The sequence below is a fragment of the Mycteria americana genome, chromosome 4 (genome assembly GCF_035582795.1).
Source record: "Mycteria americana isolate JAX WOST 10 ecotype Jacksonville Zoo and Gardens chromosome 4, USCA_MyAme_1.0, whole genome shotgun sequence".
Taxonomy (NCBI): Eukaryota; Metazoa; Chordata; class Aves; order Ciconiiformes; family Ciconiidae; genus Mycteria; species Mycteria americana.
The window spans coordinates 61,243,417-61,265,644 of NC_134368.1; the positions used below are offsets into that span (position 1 = coordinate 61,243,417).

At 43.9% G+C, this 22,228-nt stretch overlaps 1 protein-coding gene across 1 annotated transcript; it reads left to right on the forward strand.

Annotated features, from left to right (window-relative positions):
* Positions 1-944: 944 nt before the first annotated feature.
* Positions 945-18,641, forward strand: FAM241A (family with sequence similarity 241 member A). The gene is made up of 2 exons (XM_075500774.1): positions 945-1,112; positions 14,820-18,641. Exons 1-2 carry the CDS (start codon positions 999-1,001, stop codon positions 15,063-15,065), a joined length of 360 nt encoding a protein of 119 aa, XP_075356889.1. The 5' UTR covers positions 945-998; the 3' UTR covers positions 15,066-18,641.
* The last annotated feature ends 3,587 nt before the right edge of the window (positions 18,642-22,228 follow it).

Consider the following 22,228-nt stretch of genomic DNA (forward strand, 5'->3'; position numbering starts at 1 on the left):
CCTCCAAATAACAGTGGGACCCACACCCAACTAACAGAAAGCCATATAAAATTCATATGGATGTCTGATTTCCACAGAATCCTACTGTCACACAACCTGTTAGTGCCTCCGATAGTCACCTGTGGAAGCAAAAGTGAGCCAAGCCTTGCAGAAGCAGACTTGCCACAATCAACGTATGAACTGGCTTCTGGATGAGGAGAAAAGATGCACGCAGGTGCTGCCCGTGGTCCCACCACAGCTTGGGAATGCCACGCACTGAAATCCAGCTGCGCTTTCAGGCCCACTCCTTGCTGTTACTGGGGCGGCCAGCATTGGTAACGCGTGCAGGGCTGGCAGAAGCCAGGCCTCTCTCTGCAGGGGTCTGGCGCTCCAGCCCAGGGAGCGGGAGCCAGGCACGTCTCTGTGCGGTGGCACGTCCTCATCGTCAGTCCTCCATACCCCGCCCCGGAGCTTTGCTGGACACTAAGTCTTATCTTCTGGGTTTGCTGTTGCACTTCCTTCTTCCTCGCGTGTATTAGCTCGTTTTAAAGAAAAGAGGACCAGATGCAGACAGCTTCGGAGGAGCGAGGCCAGCGTCTTCTCTTTCTCTGGGGAAGAACAGCAAATGCCACATCTCGTACTGCCAAGAGGCTGCCAGAGGCATTCCTCCCCAGAGACGCCCCAACAAGGAGTGGTGCTAAAATTAACACTTTGTTAACACCTGCCGCTTCCTGGGTTTAATACAAGCTTGGGAAAGGGGGCTGTTGGGGGTTTTTGCTTTAACTAGCAGCAAGCGGCTCCCCGGCCCAGGTCCCCGGGCGGCGCTCGCTCAAGGCGGGACCCAGCAGCAGGAGGCTCCCTTCCCCGGGCCCCCGCATCCCCGCCGCCGGCCCGGTGCCAGGGGCCGCCTCCTCGCTCCCCGCCCTCCCGCCGCTCCCTCCGACCCCGTGACCGTCCCGTCCCGCCCCGCCAGGCGGCAGCGGCGGGGAGCGTGCGGCTCCGCTGGCAGCGGAGCAGCCATGGGCTCGGCGGCGGAGCTGCTGCCGCCACCGCCGCCGCCGCCGCCGCTCGGGGAGTGCGAGCGGGACGCGGGGGCGGCGTCCGCCCGGCACCGGCGGCGCCCGGAGGAGCAGGTGGGTGTCAGCGGGCGGGGGTCTGGCAAGGGCGGGCCGCTGGCTCGGCCCCGGGGCTGGCCCCGCCGTCAGGCAAGAGACAACCGTAAACGCCTTTTGATTCATCTTCCGTGGCGTTGCCGTTACAGCCCGCCGGTGGTGCGAGCCGCTGCCGGGTAGCGCTCCATTGCGGCGGGGCTTATGCAACCCCGCCGAGCTGCGTGGGGCTGCCCCCGCGCGATGCTGGGGTAGCCCCCAGCGTACCCGCCTGGCCCTCGTTCTTCCCCCCGAGACGCTTCTTCTGCGTGGAAGAAGATGGGAGCAGATGTACGAGGGTGGTCCCCGCACAGCATCCACGTGGTGAATATCTCGCTGGGAATAATTGGGGTGCTGTTGCCATCCTCGGAATTCCCCCGCAGTTCAGCTCTCAGTCTTTCTTTTAAAGACTTAACGCTGGTTCGCTCCACTATTTTAAGCTTTCAATGTCTTTATTACTTATGAAATTGAATGTATTGTAATCGGAGATAGAAATCAACTCATTTTTTAACTTGTCTGCTTTCTTCAGGGTATGCAGTTTTATGGCATGGTGGATGCAAGTGGGCTCTTTGCTTAGGAAATGAAAGGAGCCGTGTTCGTTTCCCTATTGTTAATTGTAAAATGGCTTTCCACACACTCTTTGTCTTGCAGACAGCGTTGTCCCCGTCCGTAGACAAAGGCAGTGTTCTTAACGCACCTTCATTGATGTTTCTTTTAAAGAAAAAAAGCACACAACCTTTTTCATATTTGATACTTAAATGTAATGATCCCCTCTGAATGCCTTGAGCGGTTAAGTAAGAGAAACGCGCTAGCACTGATAATTGCGTAGGGGCAAACAGAGCTGCTGGAGTACATCCCAAAGTAATTTCCAGACAGTTTTGTTTAGTTTGTTAATTATTTCTGTTGAAAATTCTTACAAGATGGTCTGAGTGCACTCGACCGCCGTAAGTGCGCCCTTTCACAGCTAGAATAGCTTTAATATTTGAGGGTGTCTGGTAGGACTTGCCTGACGTTACAACTAGGAGCAGGCCACTTCTGAAAGAGGCTGGTACTTGAGAATTCACGGGGTGACCATTTATGTAAGTCGGTGCATCTTCCTTGTCCCTTTCTCTAAAACAACGGGGCAGCGCAGGGCATGTAACTGAACGTAGGGTAAGGCCAGGTGCTCTGAGAGGCACAGCAGTTCCCCTCTCTGTGTCCACAAGCCTCTCTGCAGGATATTGCAGGAGGAGAGTCAGAAATATTCCCTGGTTCTGGCTGCTGTCTTCCTTCCCTGAGAAGAGAGGTGAAAAAGTGGCATCAGATCATCTCGGATGTTACTGCTCTCAAACTGGTTGTAACTCCTCGCTAAGGAGGGAGCTCCCTGCAGGTTACCACCGCTTCTGTCTTAGCGACGAGTGTGTTGGTGTGGTTTCAGGGGATGGTGCAGGCTGAAGAACTGCTTTCCAAAGTTGCCTAAACACATTTTAAAATGAAGTTGGTAAAGGTACTGCTTGGGTGGCCACAGGCACACTTGGCAGAGAAACTTTCTTCCCGCTCTTCTCGGGCACAGGGAGTGATCGTGGCCCTTTCTGACAAGTTGTGGCATAATGTTAGGATAGCAAGAAAGAAATTTTAAATAGGCCATGAGGAAGAAAGAGAAAATCCTTCCTGTTTACTGGAAATGTTTCATTGTCATAGTGTGGAGTATTTTTTTCTGCATACTGAGGTGCCAGCAGCTGGACAAATAATAAACTAGATTTAGAAATAAGGAATATCAGTTGCCTTTATTTAATATACATATAGAATGTGAATATTCTATATAATACTAGTAAAAATAATAATAATTTTATAATAGGTAGTAGCCTTTTTTTATTAGGCGTAGGGAAGACTAAAGCTAGGTGAGGATTTAGTGGTGCGTACACTTGCTGCAAACTTGGACAGAAAGTCCCAGATTCTCTTGTTCAAGAGAAGCACAGACATGTAGCTTGATTTGGAGGGGCTCCTGGGTCATCAAGCCTAGTCACGTGCTGTCACTTTTTTGCTTTCATGAACTTGTCCAGCTCTCTCTCAAAATAATCGGTTCCCCCTGCCCTTTCTGCTCTCATGGAGGTGTTCCCGCTGAACCCTGCCGTTCCAGTGGGCAGGAATCCTGTTTCCAGGCTGGGTCCTTACCTGGAGTCCCCCGTGGAGGCCTAGCGTTGTGGCTGTGTTTGCTGAGGGTGTTTGCACTGTTAACGTAACTGCTGGTCCTCAGCCTGTGTTTTCCTGTTTCACGTTCTCTTCTGAAGTACGAATACGGGTGCCACCTTGGTGTTACATGCGATGCAAAAGAAATGGGTCAAAATCTGCTTTGATGATGGTGTAAATTCTTACTTCTCTCAGCTGGTGTAAAGTAAAGCCTGCGTGAGAGCAAATCCTTTGGCCTTTTTTGAGAGCTTTTTTTTAGGTGAGAATCTGGGGCTGGTAACCTGGGTGTGATTTGTTTTTTCCCCCGTTTCCTCCGAAATAAACTCAGTTTGTGTAAGATCATACCTAGTAACATAATGCTAAAAGAATACCTTCCTGACAAGCAGGACCTAAATAATAATGTATACCCCCTTTAATATTTTTTTAAGAGTACTCTGTAGGAAATAAATCTATTTGTTTAATGCCGAACCCTCTAGCTTTAATTTTCTATTGAAGCTTATTATTATGTCAGCAAGGACATGCTTCATGAAATTACTGAGAGGTACATTTTTAAAAGAACAGAAGGATATGTTACTAAATGTTATGCATAGCCTTTGGAATTCATTATTGCAATAGACTGTAGAATTACCTACTTCAGTGATTAGATTTAAAAGCTGAACAGATCATAATGTGATAAATATCCTTTGTAGGTTTGCATGCAAAGCTGAGAATAATTGTCCTTGCTTTAGTCTTCGAAGCACTACAGAACCTGGGTAGTTTCTTCCACCTCTCCTGTATTGCATTGCTGGTATTCACAAGTGGTATGTGAAGGCACCGAAGGATTCAGCTGCTCCTGAAGCCATGGGAGTAGCTTGCTGCTTCACCTTGTGAGTTCACAATTTTTTTCCGAACTGTTGATAGTTATTAGTCAGGTCCACAAGTTGTCCTGTATTTTCAACATCGCTAGAGTTAAGGACCTCGAATCTCCTTCCCTAACCCACTTTCTAAAATAGGTTAGCCTTTGTCATATTATTACAGTCTAAATCTCATCAACACCTATAAATTTAACCATGAAATAAGAATAGGAAGGTGGAATGCATGCAAGTGTCTAATAATAAAAGGTGAGGGAGAAGTCCTGCGTTACAGTAGGGCATAAGGTGGTGTTAGCAGGAGACACAACACCCGGTCCATCCATAGGGACTTTGAAGCCAGGCTGTGTTACAGCAGACAGAGTTCCTGAAAGCCGTGGCACTGTGGCTCTCTTCTGGACTGAAAATTGTCTGTCTGGGCTGTAATGGGTTTTAGTCTCTTGTAATCTAGGTTGAAGGCACTAGCAAAATTCCCAGTTGCTTCAGTGAAGCCAGAATCTCCACCTTGTGCTGGTTTAGGACACATAGAATCCAAAGTGCTGTCCGACAGCCAAGCTAAAACCATTTTCTAGCTTCTCCTAGAAAATGTCTAAACACAGATTTAATATGCGATGCATGTATTTGTAAGTAGATTCATTAGCTTAGACAATCACCTTTTCATTAACCTGAGTTTGTAACCCTCTGGGATGTTTCATCATTATTTTGAACAGTGTTTTATCTCTATAAGTGGAGTATTTTATCTTCTGATAGATGGGTTCAGATTTAGAGAAGCTGTTACAAAAGGTTTTTGGTGTTTCCCATTGAGAATTATGTTCAAGAGTGTCTAGCTAAGTTAAAGTCCTGAATTTTTGAATAATTTTCCAATATCACTAGTATTTCTCCAGCATGGAAAGAATGAGCAGAAACAAAACTAGAGGATAATATCAACAGCCTTGTGGTATCCTTCGTGTAGATGTTTCATTGTTCATTGGACTGTGGGATGGATGTGTGCTGTGTTGCCTGGAACGGCATCATTTCAGTCATAAGTCAGAAGAGGCCAAGAATGTTTTGAAGTAAACTTGTATGTGTGGAAACTGTGGTTCCTAAGGCCAGAAACCTATTTCTAATTTATTCCACACTGAGCTAATCTGAAAATTGTAGCTTTCTCCTGCTTGCAGTTGTTGGGATTTGTTTCTGAACTGAAAATAGTAATACCTAAGAGTAATCCCAAATTTGTTGTGGCTCTACAAATGATTTAATTCTGCTGCGGAGGTTCATAGCTATATAATAATACATGATAATAACTTTCTAAAAAGCCTTAGTGGGTTTTCTGAGGCTTGACAGCATTTGAAGAAAAACAACAACAAAAAAAAACCCCTTCAGACACACCTGTAGCACCTACAATAGGTATGATAGCATGCTCTGCTTGAATAACGTAAAGATCCCATTTTCTTAAAGAAAAAAGTATTCCGGAGATAGAAGCGAATAGAAATTTCTTCTCCTTAAAAGCCAAAATTAACAGCTGTTGCTTTTCAGCAAGCCAGTGCATTGATACCACGCTGAACGTACAGTGGATTTGCAAGCCTTTTGCTGGGTCAAGCTGGCCAATTTTAGCGGGGGAACCTTGATAAACAAAATCCTATGGAAATTAAGTGTTGTGGGTGTAAGGAAAAGACGGATTAGAGACTAGATCAAAAGCAATTTCTATGTAAAATTGCAGCATGGATGGGGTCAAGTTAGAGGGACAGTAGTAGGAGCATAAGGAGGAGTGCAGACGGCAGCCTAAAATGGGGGGGAGAGGCAGCAGATCTTAATATGGGGGCAGGCAGGTTTCCTCTCCCTCGGAGCCTCCCCTGCTGGGTTCTTGCCTGCGACACTTTCTCCTCTGGTGCCGTATTAGTGGGGAAGTTTACTCCTGAAATCAGGGGACTCAAACACAGTTTATCGAGGGAAGCCTCCGTTGCTCTTGAAGCCTCCTCTGCTCTGTACACGCACAAGTTCAGTAGCTGGAAAAGCTGTTTCATCTCTTTAACTCAGAACTGTTCCTGGTATTTCAAAGTTTGTTCCAGCAACTGTTGATCCTAAACTTGAGTTGCCATAAAAGCTGACTAAAGGGAATACGGTGCAGTTGCTTTTCTTATGTTGTTGCTTGTTTCTATAGAAACATCTTGTTTCTATTTTATAAATGTGTCTAGATTCTTGCTATGAAATGGACGTTAACCCAATCTTTGTTTTGCAATTTTTTATTTAAACTCCCTCCAAGTATGTCACTTTTATTGGTAGCTGTTGTAAAGTACTTTTAATATTAAGAATTTTTCTAGTTTTCTTGCATTTGCTTTTTTTCCCAGAGAACAAGTTAAACTTAGTTTTTCTCTGTCTTGTTTTTCATTTGGAAGTGAGGTATGATTTTTTTTCTCATTTCCTAATATGTTAATCTTTTCATATTTAAATATCAGGTTAAAATTAGCCTAGAGAAATGAACCTGCTTTTTTTTTCTCCAGACAGTTGAAATTAATTTTGTTGTCTTAATAGTCTGTTGGCCGAGTATCAAGATCTTTTTACTGCTTACATTTACAAGGTCAAATACTAATCGTGAGTTTCATGCTAGCAAAGGATGCAAAGGGATACCGTTCTCTTCCTGCTATAGTAGAAGAAGAAGAAAATCAGAAACATTTGCAGTAAAATTATTTGCCCTTCTTGGGCAAATTTCACTTTCTTCTAATTAAACATGAGAAATCTTTTTAAGTAAGGTAAAGCAGGCTGAAATCCTGGTCACATGGCAGGTGTTACTAGTAACGAAACTGTCTAGTTTGCATGTGTGGAGGAGTAGGAGGCAGAAAGCCTGTGCTCGGCCGACCCGCGCGTCTCAGAGTTTCGTGCTGGTGCCCTGTGACGGGGCGAGCCTGTGGTTCGGAGAAAGAGGAGGCCACGATCTGGGAACTTGCTTTGCTGGAACTGTCCAAAGCCCGTCCGTGGCAATACCCTGGGTGGTCAGATGGCTGAGTACCGGCAAGATTGGGCAATTCCTTCCTCCAGGACTTGCGTTGCTGGCTACCTAACTATCAAATATCGGTAGCTGTGTGTTGGCTGGTACGTGTCCCCATCTGCACCCAAGAGAAGCTGGTCTCTTATTTTGGAGGGGAGGGACCTTGTGGTTTCTTCCGTCCTGGTCTCTGTCATCTGCTCACTTTCTTCTCATATTTTTCTGTAAGATTGAACTTGAAGTATTTTCAGTTTTAGTTTACATCCTCTAAAAAGAGGTGACTTTGTGAGGCTCGCTCTCTTCTGAACTTTCATGTTCCAGCTTTCAAAAATATAGGAGTATTTTTCAGTAAGTAAGCATATTCCTAAAGTCACATCTCAGTGGCTTTTTTGACATTTAAGTGTTTATGGGCTTCAGCTATCAGACACACCACCTGTTCCCTGGAGTAAAAATAACCATGACTGGAGTAAAATAGATAGTGAGCAGTTAAATGCTGCAGGGGAAACTTTCTACTTGAAAAAAAGGAAAATGTGCGGGTAGGTATGTAAATGTGGTATCCCTGCATTTCTTGATTACACTTTTTTTTAACCTGTCATTTAGGTGTCGTTAAACATGTGTTTGCTACTAAACTCAAAAGGGGTTTCTCTTCTATCTAACCTGGAAATAATTCTCTTAAATATGCCATCTCTTTTTCTTTCTTTTGTAACTGTAAATGTGACCGATTGTGATCTGAGGCACGTTACAGCAATTTGGAGACACTGCTGCTTTGCTGTGTCGGAGATGAACGTTGTGGATACCTGTTTCCTTCTCCCCTCTCTCTTGGCCGCCTTTGCCCAGCAGCATTTTTTTTGACTGCAAAATCACAAGCTTTTAGATGGAGAGCAGTTATTTTCCCAATCCATTGGACTTCTCTCGTCCATCGCTGGAGTTCACATTTGTGTAATGCCCTTTTGGGCAGTTGATGCAAGAAAAGAGAAACTGATAGACTTGTACTCGGCCTGGTGCTGTTGTTGAGTGCGGGGTGGGAATTTTTCAAGTTGTCTGAGCAACGGAGGACTCTTGGGGGTTTCTTCATTAATAATGAAAAATAGGAAGAGGGATGTTACTTGGTTTGTTTTGAAGAATCTTGTACCTTCAGAGTAGATGAATGGATTTTTTTTTTTTTTTTTTTTAATCCTGAATCTTTAGGTGGAGCAGGTTCCTTATGTTCAACCACTCCCTCCTCCCACAGAACGAAGGCTGTTGAACTTCATCCAATTATTTCACTCAAGTCAGTTACTTAGGATTTTTTTTTCCACACGCACAAAAAAATCCCAAACCAAACCAACCATCTCACGATCCTTAGGCGGAGTGTCAAAGCCCTGGACCAAGCTGCTGCTTCAGCAGAGGAAAGGCCTGGAAGGCAAGGCCGTAACTGCGCCTGCTCTCCTCACCGCTAGTGCCGCGGTGAGGCTACGGGGCTGAGAGACGTTGCGGTCACTTCAGAGCCATTCAGTTTGTGGTCCCTCCGCACAATTCATCCAGCCCGCTGCTGCCTGTCCTAGGGGCCCCGTAGCACCTCGCCCATCGCGCTGGCCTTGCGGCAGGGCCGTCTCTCTTCCAGGAGGCTGACAGGAGGCACCGGCTGCAGCTGCCCGAGCAGCTTGGGTCGCTCCTTTCAGACCGCTTTCTTCTTTCCAGGGATGAGCCCTGGGAGGCCCAAGCTCTTCTGGCGGGGGCGGCAACCCTGAGCACACAGAGAGTCACCCGCACACCGGTGTTGCAGTAGTTTGTCGCGTGTGATCTGTGTGTGGCCAGCAAATCCGCCACGTCCAGCAAGCGTGGTGTGCCCTGGGCGCGGGCGCCGGGCTCCATCGCTTGCCGAGGAAAGTGCTGCAGCGGTGGCCATGCCGTGCCCTAGGAGAAGCTGCAGGGGCTTCCAGGCAGGGCTTGTTGGCGACGCTGTGTAAGGTCATCTAGTCTTGGTGTAAGGACATCATTGATACTGTCCTCCAGTGACCTGGCGTTGCTAATAGCAGAAAAATAAATGCTAAATCTGTGCTTCCATGCCGTCTTTGATTAGCCACAAGAAAATAACTTCCCAAGCACGTTGGGTAGGTTCGTGTCCCCTTTGGGTCCCTTTGTGTTCTGCATCCTCCGAGGGCTTGGCAAGGTCATTTGGTGTGGTCTGTAAATGGTCAGGGGCAGGAACTGTGTGCTCCCAGCAGTTTGAATGGAAGGGACCTTGAACTGGTGACATTATACTTAGGCTGTCCCTGTCTGCACCTCCTTAAACGACTGTGAAAAGTTCAGTGCTAACTTTATCCTTCTGTCCTAGCGAGTAGCATGTGAATCATTGCGAAGATGGTTTCTTTGGAGGGGTATGTTCTGATGGGGTCTCGTGTTTCTCTGCATGGTCAAAACACCCTTGATGGGAAGGGGGTAAGCAAGAAAAAGTTCCTGCTGTCAGACTGGTGTGGACTGGCCTCCGATGGTGACTTTCCTGAATTTCCATGTGCTTTCCTGAATTTAGGCAGCAGTGAGTTTGAGTGAATGTGGTGGAAGTTTGCCATAAGCAAGGGTAGTTAGTGGTCAGAACACACATAATTTTGTGTGTTATGTTGATGACGAACATAACTGGTAAAGCCACAGCATGTTTGTTGGGTTCAGTAGGCTGAACTGACTTTACCTCCTCTGTTGTTTTAAAGCTACTCCAGGAAAACATTCAATTACATGGGAGAATTTTTTTTTTTTTGGAAGCACTTCAGGGATGTAGGAGCCAGCTGTGCTGGAAGTGCACTTATTATCTCCTCTACGACCTCCTTGGAGACTTTCATTCTGAAAAAAAGATCCTTTTATGGTGTCCTGCATCTGAGAGGGCATGTCATGGTCCTCCTTAAAGCATCCAAGCCCTTAAAGCCATTTGGCCACAACAGCTGGGTAAATTTGGTTGCAAAGTTTCCATAGTAAAGTTTTTCAGAATTTGGATCTTCAGGTTCTGACTTTCTGCCAGTAAGCAGCGGGAGACAACAGCTTTGCTGATGACAATATGCTGTTTGGAATAGGGAGGGAAATTTTATAACACCAAACATCTGAAAAGACAAGAGAAAACTGGGTGCTTGATGGGAACCTTTGGGTACTGCAGTAGGCTTGTGAAGAACATTGTTTGTGCATACGTGCTGAGCAACAGGACAGATCAGACACTTCCCCTTCTGTTCTGTATGGTAACTCTGTTTTTAATTTTAAATAATTTAAAGTCAAAAATAGAAACCAAATATGAAATGGAGCATGCAGTACCTCGTCCAGCTCTGGAGCCCTCAGCACAGGAAAGACATGGAGCTGTTGGAGGGGGTCCAGAGGAGGGCCACAAAGGTGACCAGAGGGATGGAACACCTCTCCTGTGAGGACAGGCTGAGAGAGTTGGGGTTGTTCAGCCTGGAGAAGAGAAGGCTCTGGGGAGACCTTATTGCAGCCTTCCAGTACTTAAAGGGGGCCTATAGGAAAGATGGGGACAAACTTTTTAGTAGGGCCTGTTGCAATAGGACAAGGGGTAATGGTTTTAAGCTAAAAGAGGATAGATTCAGACTAGATACAAGGAAGAAGTTTTTTACGATGAGGGTGGTGAAACACTGGAACAGGTTGCCTGGAGAGGTGGTAGATGCCCCATCCCTGGAAATGTTCAAGGCCAGGTTGGACGGGGCTCTGAGCAACCTGATCTAGTTAAAGATGTCCCTGCTCATTGCGGGGGGGTTGGACTAGGTGACCTGTAAAGGTCCCTTCCAACCCAAACTGTTCTATGATACTATGAAATATTTTTTAAATGAAAAAAATTATTACACTATATGAAAGCATTTAAGGAATGTAAAATGAAAAGGAAATTGAGGTAATGAAGTCATACACAGTGGTTGTACATTTGTATAAAGGAATCTGCTAGTGTAATTTGCTTTAAGGGCGTTGATGATCCCGGTATGTCTAAAATAACATCACTTAGATTTAAAATTAATTTAAATTACAGTAAGGAGTAATTCATTACAGCGATTTGATAAGAAACATTAGGTTAGGAAGCAAATGCTCCCCCAGCCCCTCTGTATTTATTCATCACTCCTGTCTTTGAAAGAGTGAGGAAAGGCAAACAAATTACTGCAGATGAAGTAAACCTCTCTTACGTTCCCTCCTGCATTGTGGCAAATGAAGTCCGGGGGTGCCCCCTGCATAGTACACGTTAGCTATGAGAGAAGAGCTGCTGTGAAGGCCTTGAAAGCATGTTTTCTCTGGGGCTAGTGCAGGTAAAGAAATGCCTTCTGGTCTTTCTTGATACACAAAAAGTTCTTAGAAGTTACGAAGCCAAGGGTGGGTTGTTCATTTTGAAAACTAGCAACTTTGAAAGAGAGCTTCTTTTGCTTTTAAATGAGGAATCTCTGTTTTGTTTCGGGGGGGGCTGCTCAGAATGGGTACATCTCTCTCTACGCATTTTTCTGTTATGGTAGTGTCTGCCTAGCTTCAGGCTGATTCAGCGAAATTTAGTATGAAAATAGTCCTATGGAAATTAAGAGTCAGCTGGGAACTGTGTCCTTGCTGAAGATAGCCAATTTCTAAAAATGTTTAGAAAAGTACTTTCGGGGGGAAAAAAAAAAAGAGAAGTATTTGGTTCTAAGGATATGGTTTGAGAGCTACTGGCACATATGCGGGACTGTATGCTGTTTTTCTGTCGTCCTGAAAATTAGTGGAGAGACCCAATTAGTGGGAGAACTTCTAGCTGCAATGTTAAAGCTTATTTAATATTTTTTAGCAATTTGGAGTATTGTAACATTACTGGTGTTTGCCCTAATGGTTCTATTTTAGCTACACCTCTGAAGAAACATATTTGTCCAGCATGTGAAATATTATGCACTAATAAAGAAGAATACGCCATCCGTGTTCTACGGCTGATCATCTGTTTTCAGCTTCACTTGGTTTTTTGCTGAGTTGCCTGAAGCAAGACATACTGAGCCTGAATTAACTGAAGCACACTCTGAAATCTTGAGAATTTCCACAAGCATTCTGAAAGGTTTTGTAAGCTCTTGAAAACATTTGGAAAAATAACTTGACACTTGTTGTGTAATTAAACACACACTTGTCAGTCTCCATGCCTAGAAGCTTGCTTTGCGTAATTGCTTTAGGGATTCATGAATCTACCCTTGTTTGAGAAGGAGAGGGTGAGATAAAGCCTTGCTTAAAAAAAAAAAAAAAACAAAACAAAAAAAAAAACCAAAAACCCACCAAACCACCACCCAACTAAACCATAAATAAGAGACCTGGACAGCCCAAGTAGGGTGGAATTTACTCTGTACCCTGCTGAAGAGACTGTGTGCAACTTCTTGCTGTTAGCTTGTCAAAGCAGACTGGGGCTGCTAGGGAAATCCCCTGTCTTACAGCTGCCTCACGCCAGGAGAGACGTCCGTGTGGACACGGACCGTTCATCGTGCTTAGCTGGCCTGGTGAGACGGAGCTCGAGGAAATGTGCCCGCTGGCAGCCTCCTTGCAAGCGCTGCACTCCGCTTGCTCTGCGCGAAGGCTTCCGGCACGTTGCCGAGTACCATTAATAACCCAGAGGCAAAGAAGTGACTCGTTTGGTTTCCCCCTCCTGGTTGCGTTGGCCACTGGCTCCAAAGCCTAAGCTCCTTTGCTAGAAGATGTAGTGATTTCTCCTGCACACGTTAACTGTTTCTCTCGGAAGTGGTCTCTGTGCCGCTCGATGAGAGCTGCGCTCTCATCCCCTCCGCCATCATCCCGTAGGCACGTGCTCCCTGTGATCTCTGCGGGCAGGAAGCAAATACATTTTCCCTTCCCAGCATGTCCTTTCTCTTTTCCCTAACTGCTGTGATCAGTATACCACTTAGGCTAATAGTTTGTTTGTCTCCCTGTGCTCTTTGGGAATAGAGGGATGGGAATTCCTGTAATAACACTGTGTTCCTGGGGTGGCAAGCACCCTGCCCTGCCGAGTCTGCGGGGGCTCACAAGAGGCTCTGCTTTTCTTGAAGAAACTAATCTTGAAACACTGGAATTAAAGAGGAGTCAACATTTATTTGCATTAAATAAAGCACAGTTAAAGCCAAAATGCTGAAAACTGGGGTTTCCATGTCAGTGAGGGGGAGAAAAGGACCTGGGCCTGAGAAGCAGGCTGAAAACAGAGAAGGCGATGGCTGTCAGCATGTAACCGCCAGTGCTGCGGTTGTCCACGTTCAGGCTCTTCTGTAGAACCGCAGAAACATCGAATGCAATATTCATTACTATTTAGGCTTCCTGCACCCCTCCCTTTCTGGGATTCAGTACTGAAGCTTAAACCAAAATCTTTATGAATAAGCAAATAAAAAAATACCCAAGCACACACGGCTGAGGGACTGTAGGGGTTTTTCAGTAGCAGCTGTGGTGCTTTACCCAACCTTCATTCAGCCAGAAGGTTCTGCATCGTGGCCTAAAGTCTAGCCTAGAAAAAAAATATTAGCTGCCTTTGGTCTTTGCTGGGTGTTCTTCCGTGGGAAGGGGAATTCACTTTAGTACTTGCTGTCTAATGGAGAGCCTGGCACTGCCGTGGGAGGGAATTTCTGTTTCTCCACCGAGACCGTGCTGTGTAACCAGGGACGCAGAATAGCTTTCATCCTTGAAGACAGAACTAAAGACAGATGTTTGCTTTGAATCCAGGAGTAGGCTAATTGCACTTAGAGTTTGCAGGCAATTTGTTGGACCTATTGATCAGTTGACTGAAATATTGATGAGTAGCTGCTGCATGTGTTTTCATTGCTGCCTAATGGAAGGATTAGAAAACTCACGTTCATTGTCTTGGAAGCGTGTTCGCCCTGTCATACCCAAACGCAAGGTAATAAGGTTTTGTGCAAAGGATTTCTGGACACTGGGGAAGGAGAGATGGGATTTCAAGCTCTAATCTCGTGTTCAAGCTCTAATTACAGTTTACGTGTTGAAACAGTTGCACGTTATCTGCAGTGGTATTTAAACATGACATCTTCATCTAAAGATGTGCTTCTGCCTTCCTACGCATTTGCCCCATCATTTTTCTTTTTGGGAAAAGTGCAGAACTTGTTTCCCCTCCCCTTTGCTTCTTTGTACCATCACTTTGCATCTGTGCAGTCCTTGGGTCTGTCTTCCTTTGCCTGACTCTCACGGCTTTCTATGCCAACATTGGGATGGACGTTTGCCTTCTTCCTGGTCGAATCCAGTGCCCCTCTTTCAGTGGTGATAGTAGCCCTTCAGTTCCCCGTGCTTTGGTGCGAAATACTTCATAGTTTGTGCTTAATAATTTTGTATCGTTCTTGTGGTTTTGAAGATATTCTGGAAATAATTTACAACACATCTACTTAAGTCAAATCCCCTCCCTGAAATTGCAGGCAACTAATTCCAATTTGGTTGTCCTGACATCCATGGTGCACAGGCAGGTAAGATGTATGACCTACAGGAGAGCTTTACCCCTCTAGAGTGGCATCTGGAGGGGAGACAGGCTGTTACATATTTGTAGTATCACTTCAGATGTCCCAAGTTTGGACAATGAGTGTCATCCTTAATGTTGTACTGAAGTCACAAGCTACGTAACATTTTCAATGTCTCGATTTAAGGACTAGCTTTATTGCATGTATATCTTATTTTTATGCATTCAGATAGAAACAGCTGAGACTTGTTCAGAACGACAGTAATAAGAACCAATTGTACAACATATTTCCTAATTTTGTCTTCTGTCCACAGGTCCAGCAAGAACAAAGAAACCACACCGCAGAACCTGTAATAGATGACTATAAAAAGATGGGGACCCTCTTTGGCGAACTAAACAAAAGCCTTATCAGAATAGGCTTCACAAGGATGTACTTTGGAGAACGGATAGTAGAACCTGTAATAATTATATTCTTCTGGGTTATGCTCTGGTTTCTTGGCCTACAAGCTCTTGGACTGGTTGCTGTTCTGTGCCTTGTCATTATTTATGTACAACAGTAAAATTTTATAGATGCTGTTCGGATTATGTATTTCAACACTGTCACTATGTCAGTGGATTTATGTCTTTAAGTAGATGGATGGCATATCAAAAGCTACAATGCTTCGAATTGCATTTCGCTAAACTTCCAACGTTTGGGGTGAGGGGGACTAAAATTATGCATTTTAAGCAAAGTCAGCAGTGCCCTACTACATCTTTGAAGGGCAAAAAAGGAGTTGTTTGTAATATAATGGTGTCCAAGGTACTGTTTTCTGCACTCTTGGGGCCTTAGTCCAAGGACTGGCTTTTTGTTTCCCCCCCCCTGCCATGTTCTTCCTTTGTATAGTGAAAATTTCCTGTCTTGTTTTAAGAGGACACTTGATGTGAGTGTCCTGTTTCACTCCTGGGGGGGCTCGTGTGCTGTTTGTTCCCTGAATCTGCATAATTTCCTAGTTTTTTGCTGAAAAGCTAAATCTGCACAAGGGAGGTTTGCTAACAAACCTATGGTGACAAATGCTCATAAGGTGAATACAACTTCCAGACACAAAAGCATCTTTGGTTAGTATAGTTTATAGCAAGCTTTCCTCCAGGAAACAAGTTATGCCAGCAAAATGCTTTTATACTAACATTAGTGACTTAGCACAAGGCTTCAGCTGTTGTTTAGGAGGAATTGCAGTCCTGTATTGGCCAAATGGTCTAATGTAGCTCTGCCTTGTTTTTGGAAATGTACTCAGCTCCTGCTGCTATTTTTCTTTCTTTTTTTTTTTTTAATACGTGCTCCTTTCCCCAGCCCTCCTTCTGAAGATAAATATTTGGATAATCCATGGACTTTGTAGGTAGTTACAGCTGCAGTGTCGGAGAGTTGCCATTCCAGATGGCAATGCTGGAATATTGTCTGCTTCCTCTGGGTCGTGTGTGAAGTGTCTGAACAACCAGACAGACGTCAGATCAGATCTCTTAACGCTTCCCTAATTTGCTGCAGCGTGGACCCAACACGAGCTAGAAGCTTTGTGTGCATAAGCAAATCAGACCTGTGTCCTCGTGCGAAGCAAGAGTGTAGTTGAAATCAGGTGGTCATTTTATTTAGGAGTCTTAACTGATTCATTTCCACGCTAGGCAACAAAAATGCATATCTATAGGTGCATATCATGGGCAACACAAATCGGAGAATAGGATATATACATTCAAGAGTAGGTGCAAAATTCACTCTAGCTCCCCAGGAGCCACACCAGGGGTGTATTGAATATTTCCAGGTTGAATGTGCTCATTTAAAGAAAAACAGTAAAATGAGACAGAATCTTTACTAAATAGGCCACTAATTTACTATTTGCTGTACATTACTTTTAGTAAGAAACTTAATTGCAAAATTGAGTTCATCTATAGTAGAGTGAAATTATACACTTACTTAAAGAAATGTAATAGAATATGTGAAATTTATAGAAAACTACTTAAGCTTTTGCAGTGACTTTTTTCCTAAACATTTTATACTAGCAGAGATCAACAATAGATGAGTTGAAAATGCTGTCTTATCCAGAGACTTCTGAAATTAAGGGGAGCTTCCTTATGGTCCCAGTCCTGCAGCTGGATTCTCAAGGCCAATTTTATGCCTACATGGATCATGTTGGTTGCTGGGCTGTATTTCCAGGACCCTTGGCCCCAGTCCTTTCAGACGTTCCTATTAGTGAAATAATTGTTATTTAGAGCAGTGAACATGAAGGCCCGGCTCCTTTAAAGTCTTTATGTGCCTAAATGCCATCTGTAGACGTGTCTCTGTGCTTTTCTAATGAATGCATAGCTACCTTCTGAGGAGCCGGGTCTCCTCTCCAGACCTTGATGACCTTGACTGTGGATCCGAGCGGCTCTGCTGAAGCGGCAGGACTGCAGGGGAGTGGGACTGAGGCCCAGCTGTGTGTTTAGATGGCAACCTGTGTTGATTGGCACCCAGTTAAACAGTTACGCTGATGACAGGGAAAAGTTTGACAACAGAAGGTGATCCTGGATACAGGCGTTTGTTGTTCACAGCTGGAAGTCCCAAAGCAAACAGCAAGTACAGGCTGAACTCAGAGGCGGGAGCTCTGTACTCACAAGTGCCTAGGGGTAAACTTTGGTTTTGTTTCAAGTCCCTTAGAAAGCAGAACATCTTTTACACCTTTGCATATTTGTACAGATATAATGGTGAGTCGATGTGTATTCTTCTCCTGTATAAGGGCTGTACTACAAAAGCATCTTGTCATTAAAAAAAAAAAAATCCTTCCTTTCTTCCCACAATCAAGTTACTGTTCAGAGGATCTCGCCCAATTCCTTTCGTCCAGTAGGAAGAAGTGTCTCTGTGATACCCTCGTTGCAGTAGTACTCTTGTGTAAAGACACCGTGCTGTGAGATGGCATGTAGTATTTCCTGAAGTGGTGATTTTGCTCTGTACATAAGGAATGGGGAACAATGAACCAAGGGTGTGACTGACAGGTTCAGTATGGAAATTGTTTTATGCATGTAACCTTTTATTATGTGCGTAACTATGACTGTTTCGCTCATGAAGTCATCAGTTGTTCTTTTGATGTTGATGTTTGTATACATGTACTCTAGGGAAAGGTAGCTTTTGGACTAAGATTGTGTACGGTGAATGTTTTATATGGTTTCTCTTAAGGGTAACTTACTACGTCTTGTCCTTCACAGAATTTTTTCATTTTTAAAAATCTGAAAAAATATCCCTCCTAATGGAGTTAGGTTGACTGAAAATAAAAAAGAAAAATAATGTATTGCATGGAAGATACCCCTCGCCTGTTTGATTTCATACATTCCATTGTATATAAGAATTTGCACCGAATCATCTGTCCTAATTCTGTGCTATTGCTATACTATCTCGCTGTCGTTTGCAGGAAAGGAGAGTTAAGGAAAAAAGGGGACTGGGACAGAATCAGACATAAAGAGTGGAAAATGGAATGCATGAAATGATGCATATATGTGTCAAAAGAAATCTGATTGTAAACGTGTGCCAAAAGTGAAGGGGGAATGGCTGAACAGTCCTTGCATTGTGTTCTTCCTTCCATCCAGATGTAGTTCCAAGGCAGAGGAAGCACTAAGCGTTCAAAGGATGTCCCTAGCTAAAAAGCAGAAGGTTAATTTTAAAAAAAAAAAAAGGACAGACCATTTCACTTTTGTCTATATAGTAAAAATTGATAATGTTATTTATATTGGTATATATGGCTATTATTCTTGATAGAACTGAAAGCACCTTTATGCATCTGTGTGTAGGACTGTATGAAGGAATTACGTCCCCTAAATCTGTGTTAAACAACAAATGATGTAATTCCTGTTGGTCAGTGTAACATGGAAAGCTTTTTACATAACCTCTTTTTTAAAGGATGGACTCTTCAGTACTGTTTCACACCCGGCAAGTGCATAAGTGTTTGAACTACTGTGTACAGAGAAGAAACTCTACATGTAGGAGAATCTTGGAGAACTCTGTTTGCACTGAAAAATCATCACATTGGCACTGTCCATGTAAAAAGGAAGAATCATATTTCTTAAAAACTCTTGTATTAAATGAATCCTATGGAAAGCACTTTGTTATTCTTTCTAATAAAAAGTATTGTCATCAATGAGAACTGTGAATTCTTTGTGGTGCGTTGTTCAAGGTTACTTGACTCCTTTCAGAATTTCATGGTAGGCCCAGATGAAATGGGGCAGCGTTCAGATATCCACTGAAATCAGTTAACGTGCAGCTAGCGGAGAAATAACTGCGGTACAAGAGCTGAATAAACTGCATCAGGTCTCTATGGTTGAGTGTGCAGCAAGTTACACTGAATTTAAAAAACAACTAGTAGAGCTAGATGTTAACAAATAATGACAACATTATGGTGTAAAGTAGCTTTTATTTCACAGCATATGTATTTTGCATCCAGAGCAGCCTCTGAAGGAACCAGATACAGTCAGGGGTGTGAAAAATCCTTTAAAGTGACAGCTGCTGTGCCACAGAAAGGTTTGGGAGTTTTCATTTGTTTTTTCTTAAATATGCCTAGAACAGCATATGGTTCCAAACAAATCCACTTCAAACTGTTCTTTCTTTTTTTTCTGCAGGTCAGAGGGGTGTTCGCTCTGCCAGATCCAACAGACACTTAAATGTGTCTGTATTGCTCAGGATGCACAGTGAGTTAAGCAGTATAGGTTTTCTAAAAGTAGCAAAGTTGAATTTTGGTCCTTCAAACTCATGTTGGTGGTTGTGCACAGAATAACTAAGGCTCACTGGTTGAATAAATTCAAGCCTTCAGGTTTTATTTCTGATAAAGTATCTTGATCAGGCCTTTTATAGGGTGCATGCAAATTCAAGAACAACTGGGCTTTGGCTCTGTGATTCTTTCCATCCTGGCCTTTTCTCTAGGTTTTGGAAGTTTATTTCTTAGCCCCTCCCCTCTGCCAGAACTGACAGCTTCATCCCCTTTTTACTTTCCTCGTTTCACTCTGTAGCATTACCTTCGCTAGAGCTGTTCACTAGAACGGTCTCTCTCTGTGCCAAGGGTTTGGGCTTTTTCATCATTCAGTCTTCTTAAAAGCTACCTAGACAGAAAATCTATTTTCAGTTGGGTATTTTGTTTGTTTTACTGTGTGCCGGCCTAACACCATACCAGAGGAAATTAGAGAGAAGATTTTTTAAAATACGCATACGTTGGGTAGTCAGTTCTTTTCTACAGTGCTTATCTGCTGGTTTAGATGATGGTTACCACACTGTGATTTGCAGTCACCAAAGGTCCAAGAGAGTGTTGCAAACGTGTAGGGTAAAGAACTGTTGCTGGATCGGCACCAGGATTTTGAGACTAGATGGATCAAGCAGCATGCGGCTTAGGGTTGTTTCAAGCTTATACAGGCAGGTAGACTGCTAACTTCCCTTAACTCCTGCCAACCCCTCAGTTTCTTCTGAGAATGTCTCCAAATACATGTAAAATCATCAGTATTCCTTCTGCACTCATGCTGAAGAAACTGAGCTTTCATCAGCTCTGTTTTACAGAGAGAAACCAAACGGGGATGAGAATGGGAAAGGGGAATTGGACTTACAAGAGTGTTTTTAACTTGTGTGCAAGCTTGTAGTCTTTTAAAATTGTAGTCCTGGACTATCCAGATAATATTCTTGTGTCTTGTGTGCAGTTGTCAGAAGTCCTTATATCAGCCCCAGCTTCTATATTTTTTCCAATTAATACGGAAGTGAAGCAGCTGAGATAATATATCATTTTTCCCAAAGAATGTATTGAAAACAACTCCCCCCCCCACCCCCAAGTGGCAGGAGGGATGTAACTGGATAAAGCCCTTCTGATGACAGGAGCTGTTCTCGGTGCAGCCCCAGGTGAACCGGCTCCTTGCCAGGGTGCAGCCGCTATTAGAGTGCCGGGGAAAACATCTTGCCCAGCCCCAGGCATCGCTGAAATAGCAGGAGTCCAAGTGGCACGGAAGGGGAAGGACTGTTATACCACAGTGCGAGGGATTTGATCAGACAGTGTTTGAGACAGAGCTGTTAGGGAGTACGGTGGCTAGGTTTTATGTTCATTAAATGTAAGTTAATTAAGCCGGATTGTTTCTTGGCTTGCCCTGGCGCATCACCTTGTGTCCAGAATGAACGTTGCTTGCAGCAAATGTTTCTGCTTCTGGAACCTCTCTGTGTCTGTCTAGGCATATTTTAGACAAACCATTTACTGTTAATTGCATTTTAAAGCATTACAAGAGAAAAGGGCTCATCTTCCAGTCCCCATTTGGATGTGGGTTTAATTAATATATGTGAGAAGGGAGCCAAATTAGCCACTGGCAAACTGTCGAGGGCTTCCTCATAAAGGAAGAAGCTGCTAACAAATGTGTGGGTGACAAAGGTCCAAGAGACATGGGTTTGCATGCCATCCAGAGTGGGTGGCAGAAAGTGACCGTTTTTCTGTCCTAACACACAAATAAATTCTCTGTTTTCTAACATAGCGATCGTCCTCAAGCTAGCTGGAACATACTTCCCAGGTACAAGACATCTGTAGCAAGGACATGAATTATTAGGTAAGGAAAATCCTTTGGCAACCAAAATCCTGTTCTGTAAAGTGTCAGACCTTGAGAAGACTTGACATTCTTGACTTGAATGAGATTTGAGTTCTTACGTGCTTTGCCTTGTTAATTCCTTATTTTGAAAATTTTACCTGGTTATCCTTTTAAATCATTCTTTCATTCATGTTCTTTCTAAAAGCTGTTAATACCAGTCCAAAATTCTTGAAAGCCACGCCTCTGTCAATAGCTGTTACCAGTGGGGGTGAAGATATCCCGTGCATACAGGATGGCAGGTCACAGGGAAAGATTGGTGTGTCTTTAGTGCTACCTGGCCCGGTGTCACGAAGCCTTAAAGCAGGTCTCCAGCAGTTCCTTTGCTGTCACTTTCTGTATTCGTGCATCTTGTTAGGTGCTTACAAGAGCTGACATCAGCCAAGTACCTGATTTCCTTGGGCATTCCAGTCCTTTGAGCTTGGGACTCTGCTGCTGAACAGACTCTGCCTATCTCCACACAGCTGAGCACCCACGTAACTGTCCTTTGCTTCTTGTTAAAGAGCGGAAATATACTCTGGCATACTGCGGTCATGTCCTCCTCCTAAGAAGATTAGGAAAAGTGTGATGATGCAGTTTTCCTGAGAGAACAAACATTTTTATGCCTTTAAGCTTCCTTCAGTAAGTCTCTCTCTGAATCTTCCTGTTGCAGAGAGGAAAAGAGATTTAAGGGTCTATTGCCCATTTTTGATACTTAGTAGATAAGATAACCAAAGGTATGCAAATGTTTGAATAAAAAATTTTTTTCATTTTGATTCCTAGTTTCTTCATTCCATCTGCGATTAGAGAGATAAGAAAGTATTTGGCTGAGCTCTGTTAGCAATGGAGTTAACTTGGCTCTTAGTTAACAAATTCTTATCCCAAGGTCTTCAACAGGTACATACATATTGGTGTTAACAAGCCCTTTTTTAGCTTTCCTTCACAGTCTCTATTTTTTCTTGTTCTAATGCATTAGCCTAGCTTTTCTTTATTTTTTAAACATACGTTTTGAGGAGAGTCTGTTCCTTGCCATGCATATACCTCAGTGGAGACGGGACTGTTGGACAATTTAGTGTTTTGATCCTGCACTCAGCATGCGTTTTGTCGTTGTTGAGACCTGCCTGTCTTGTCAGCTGGGTTTACCAGC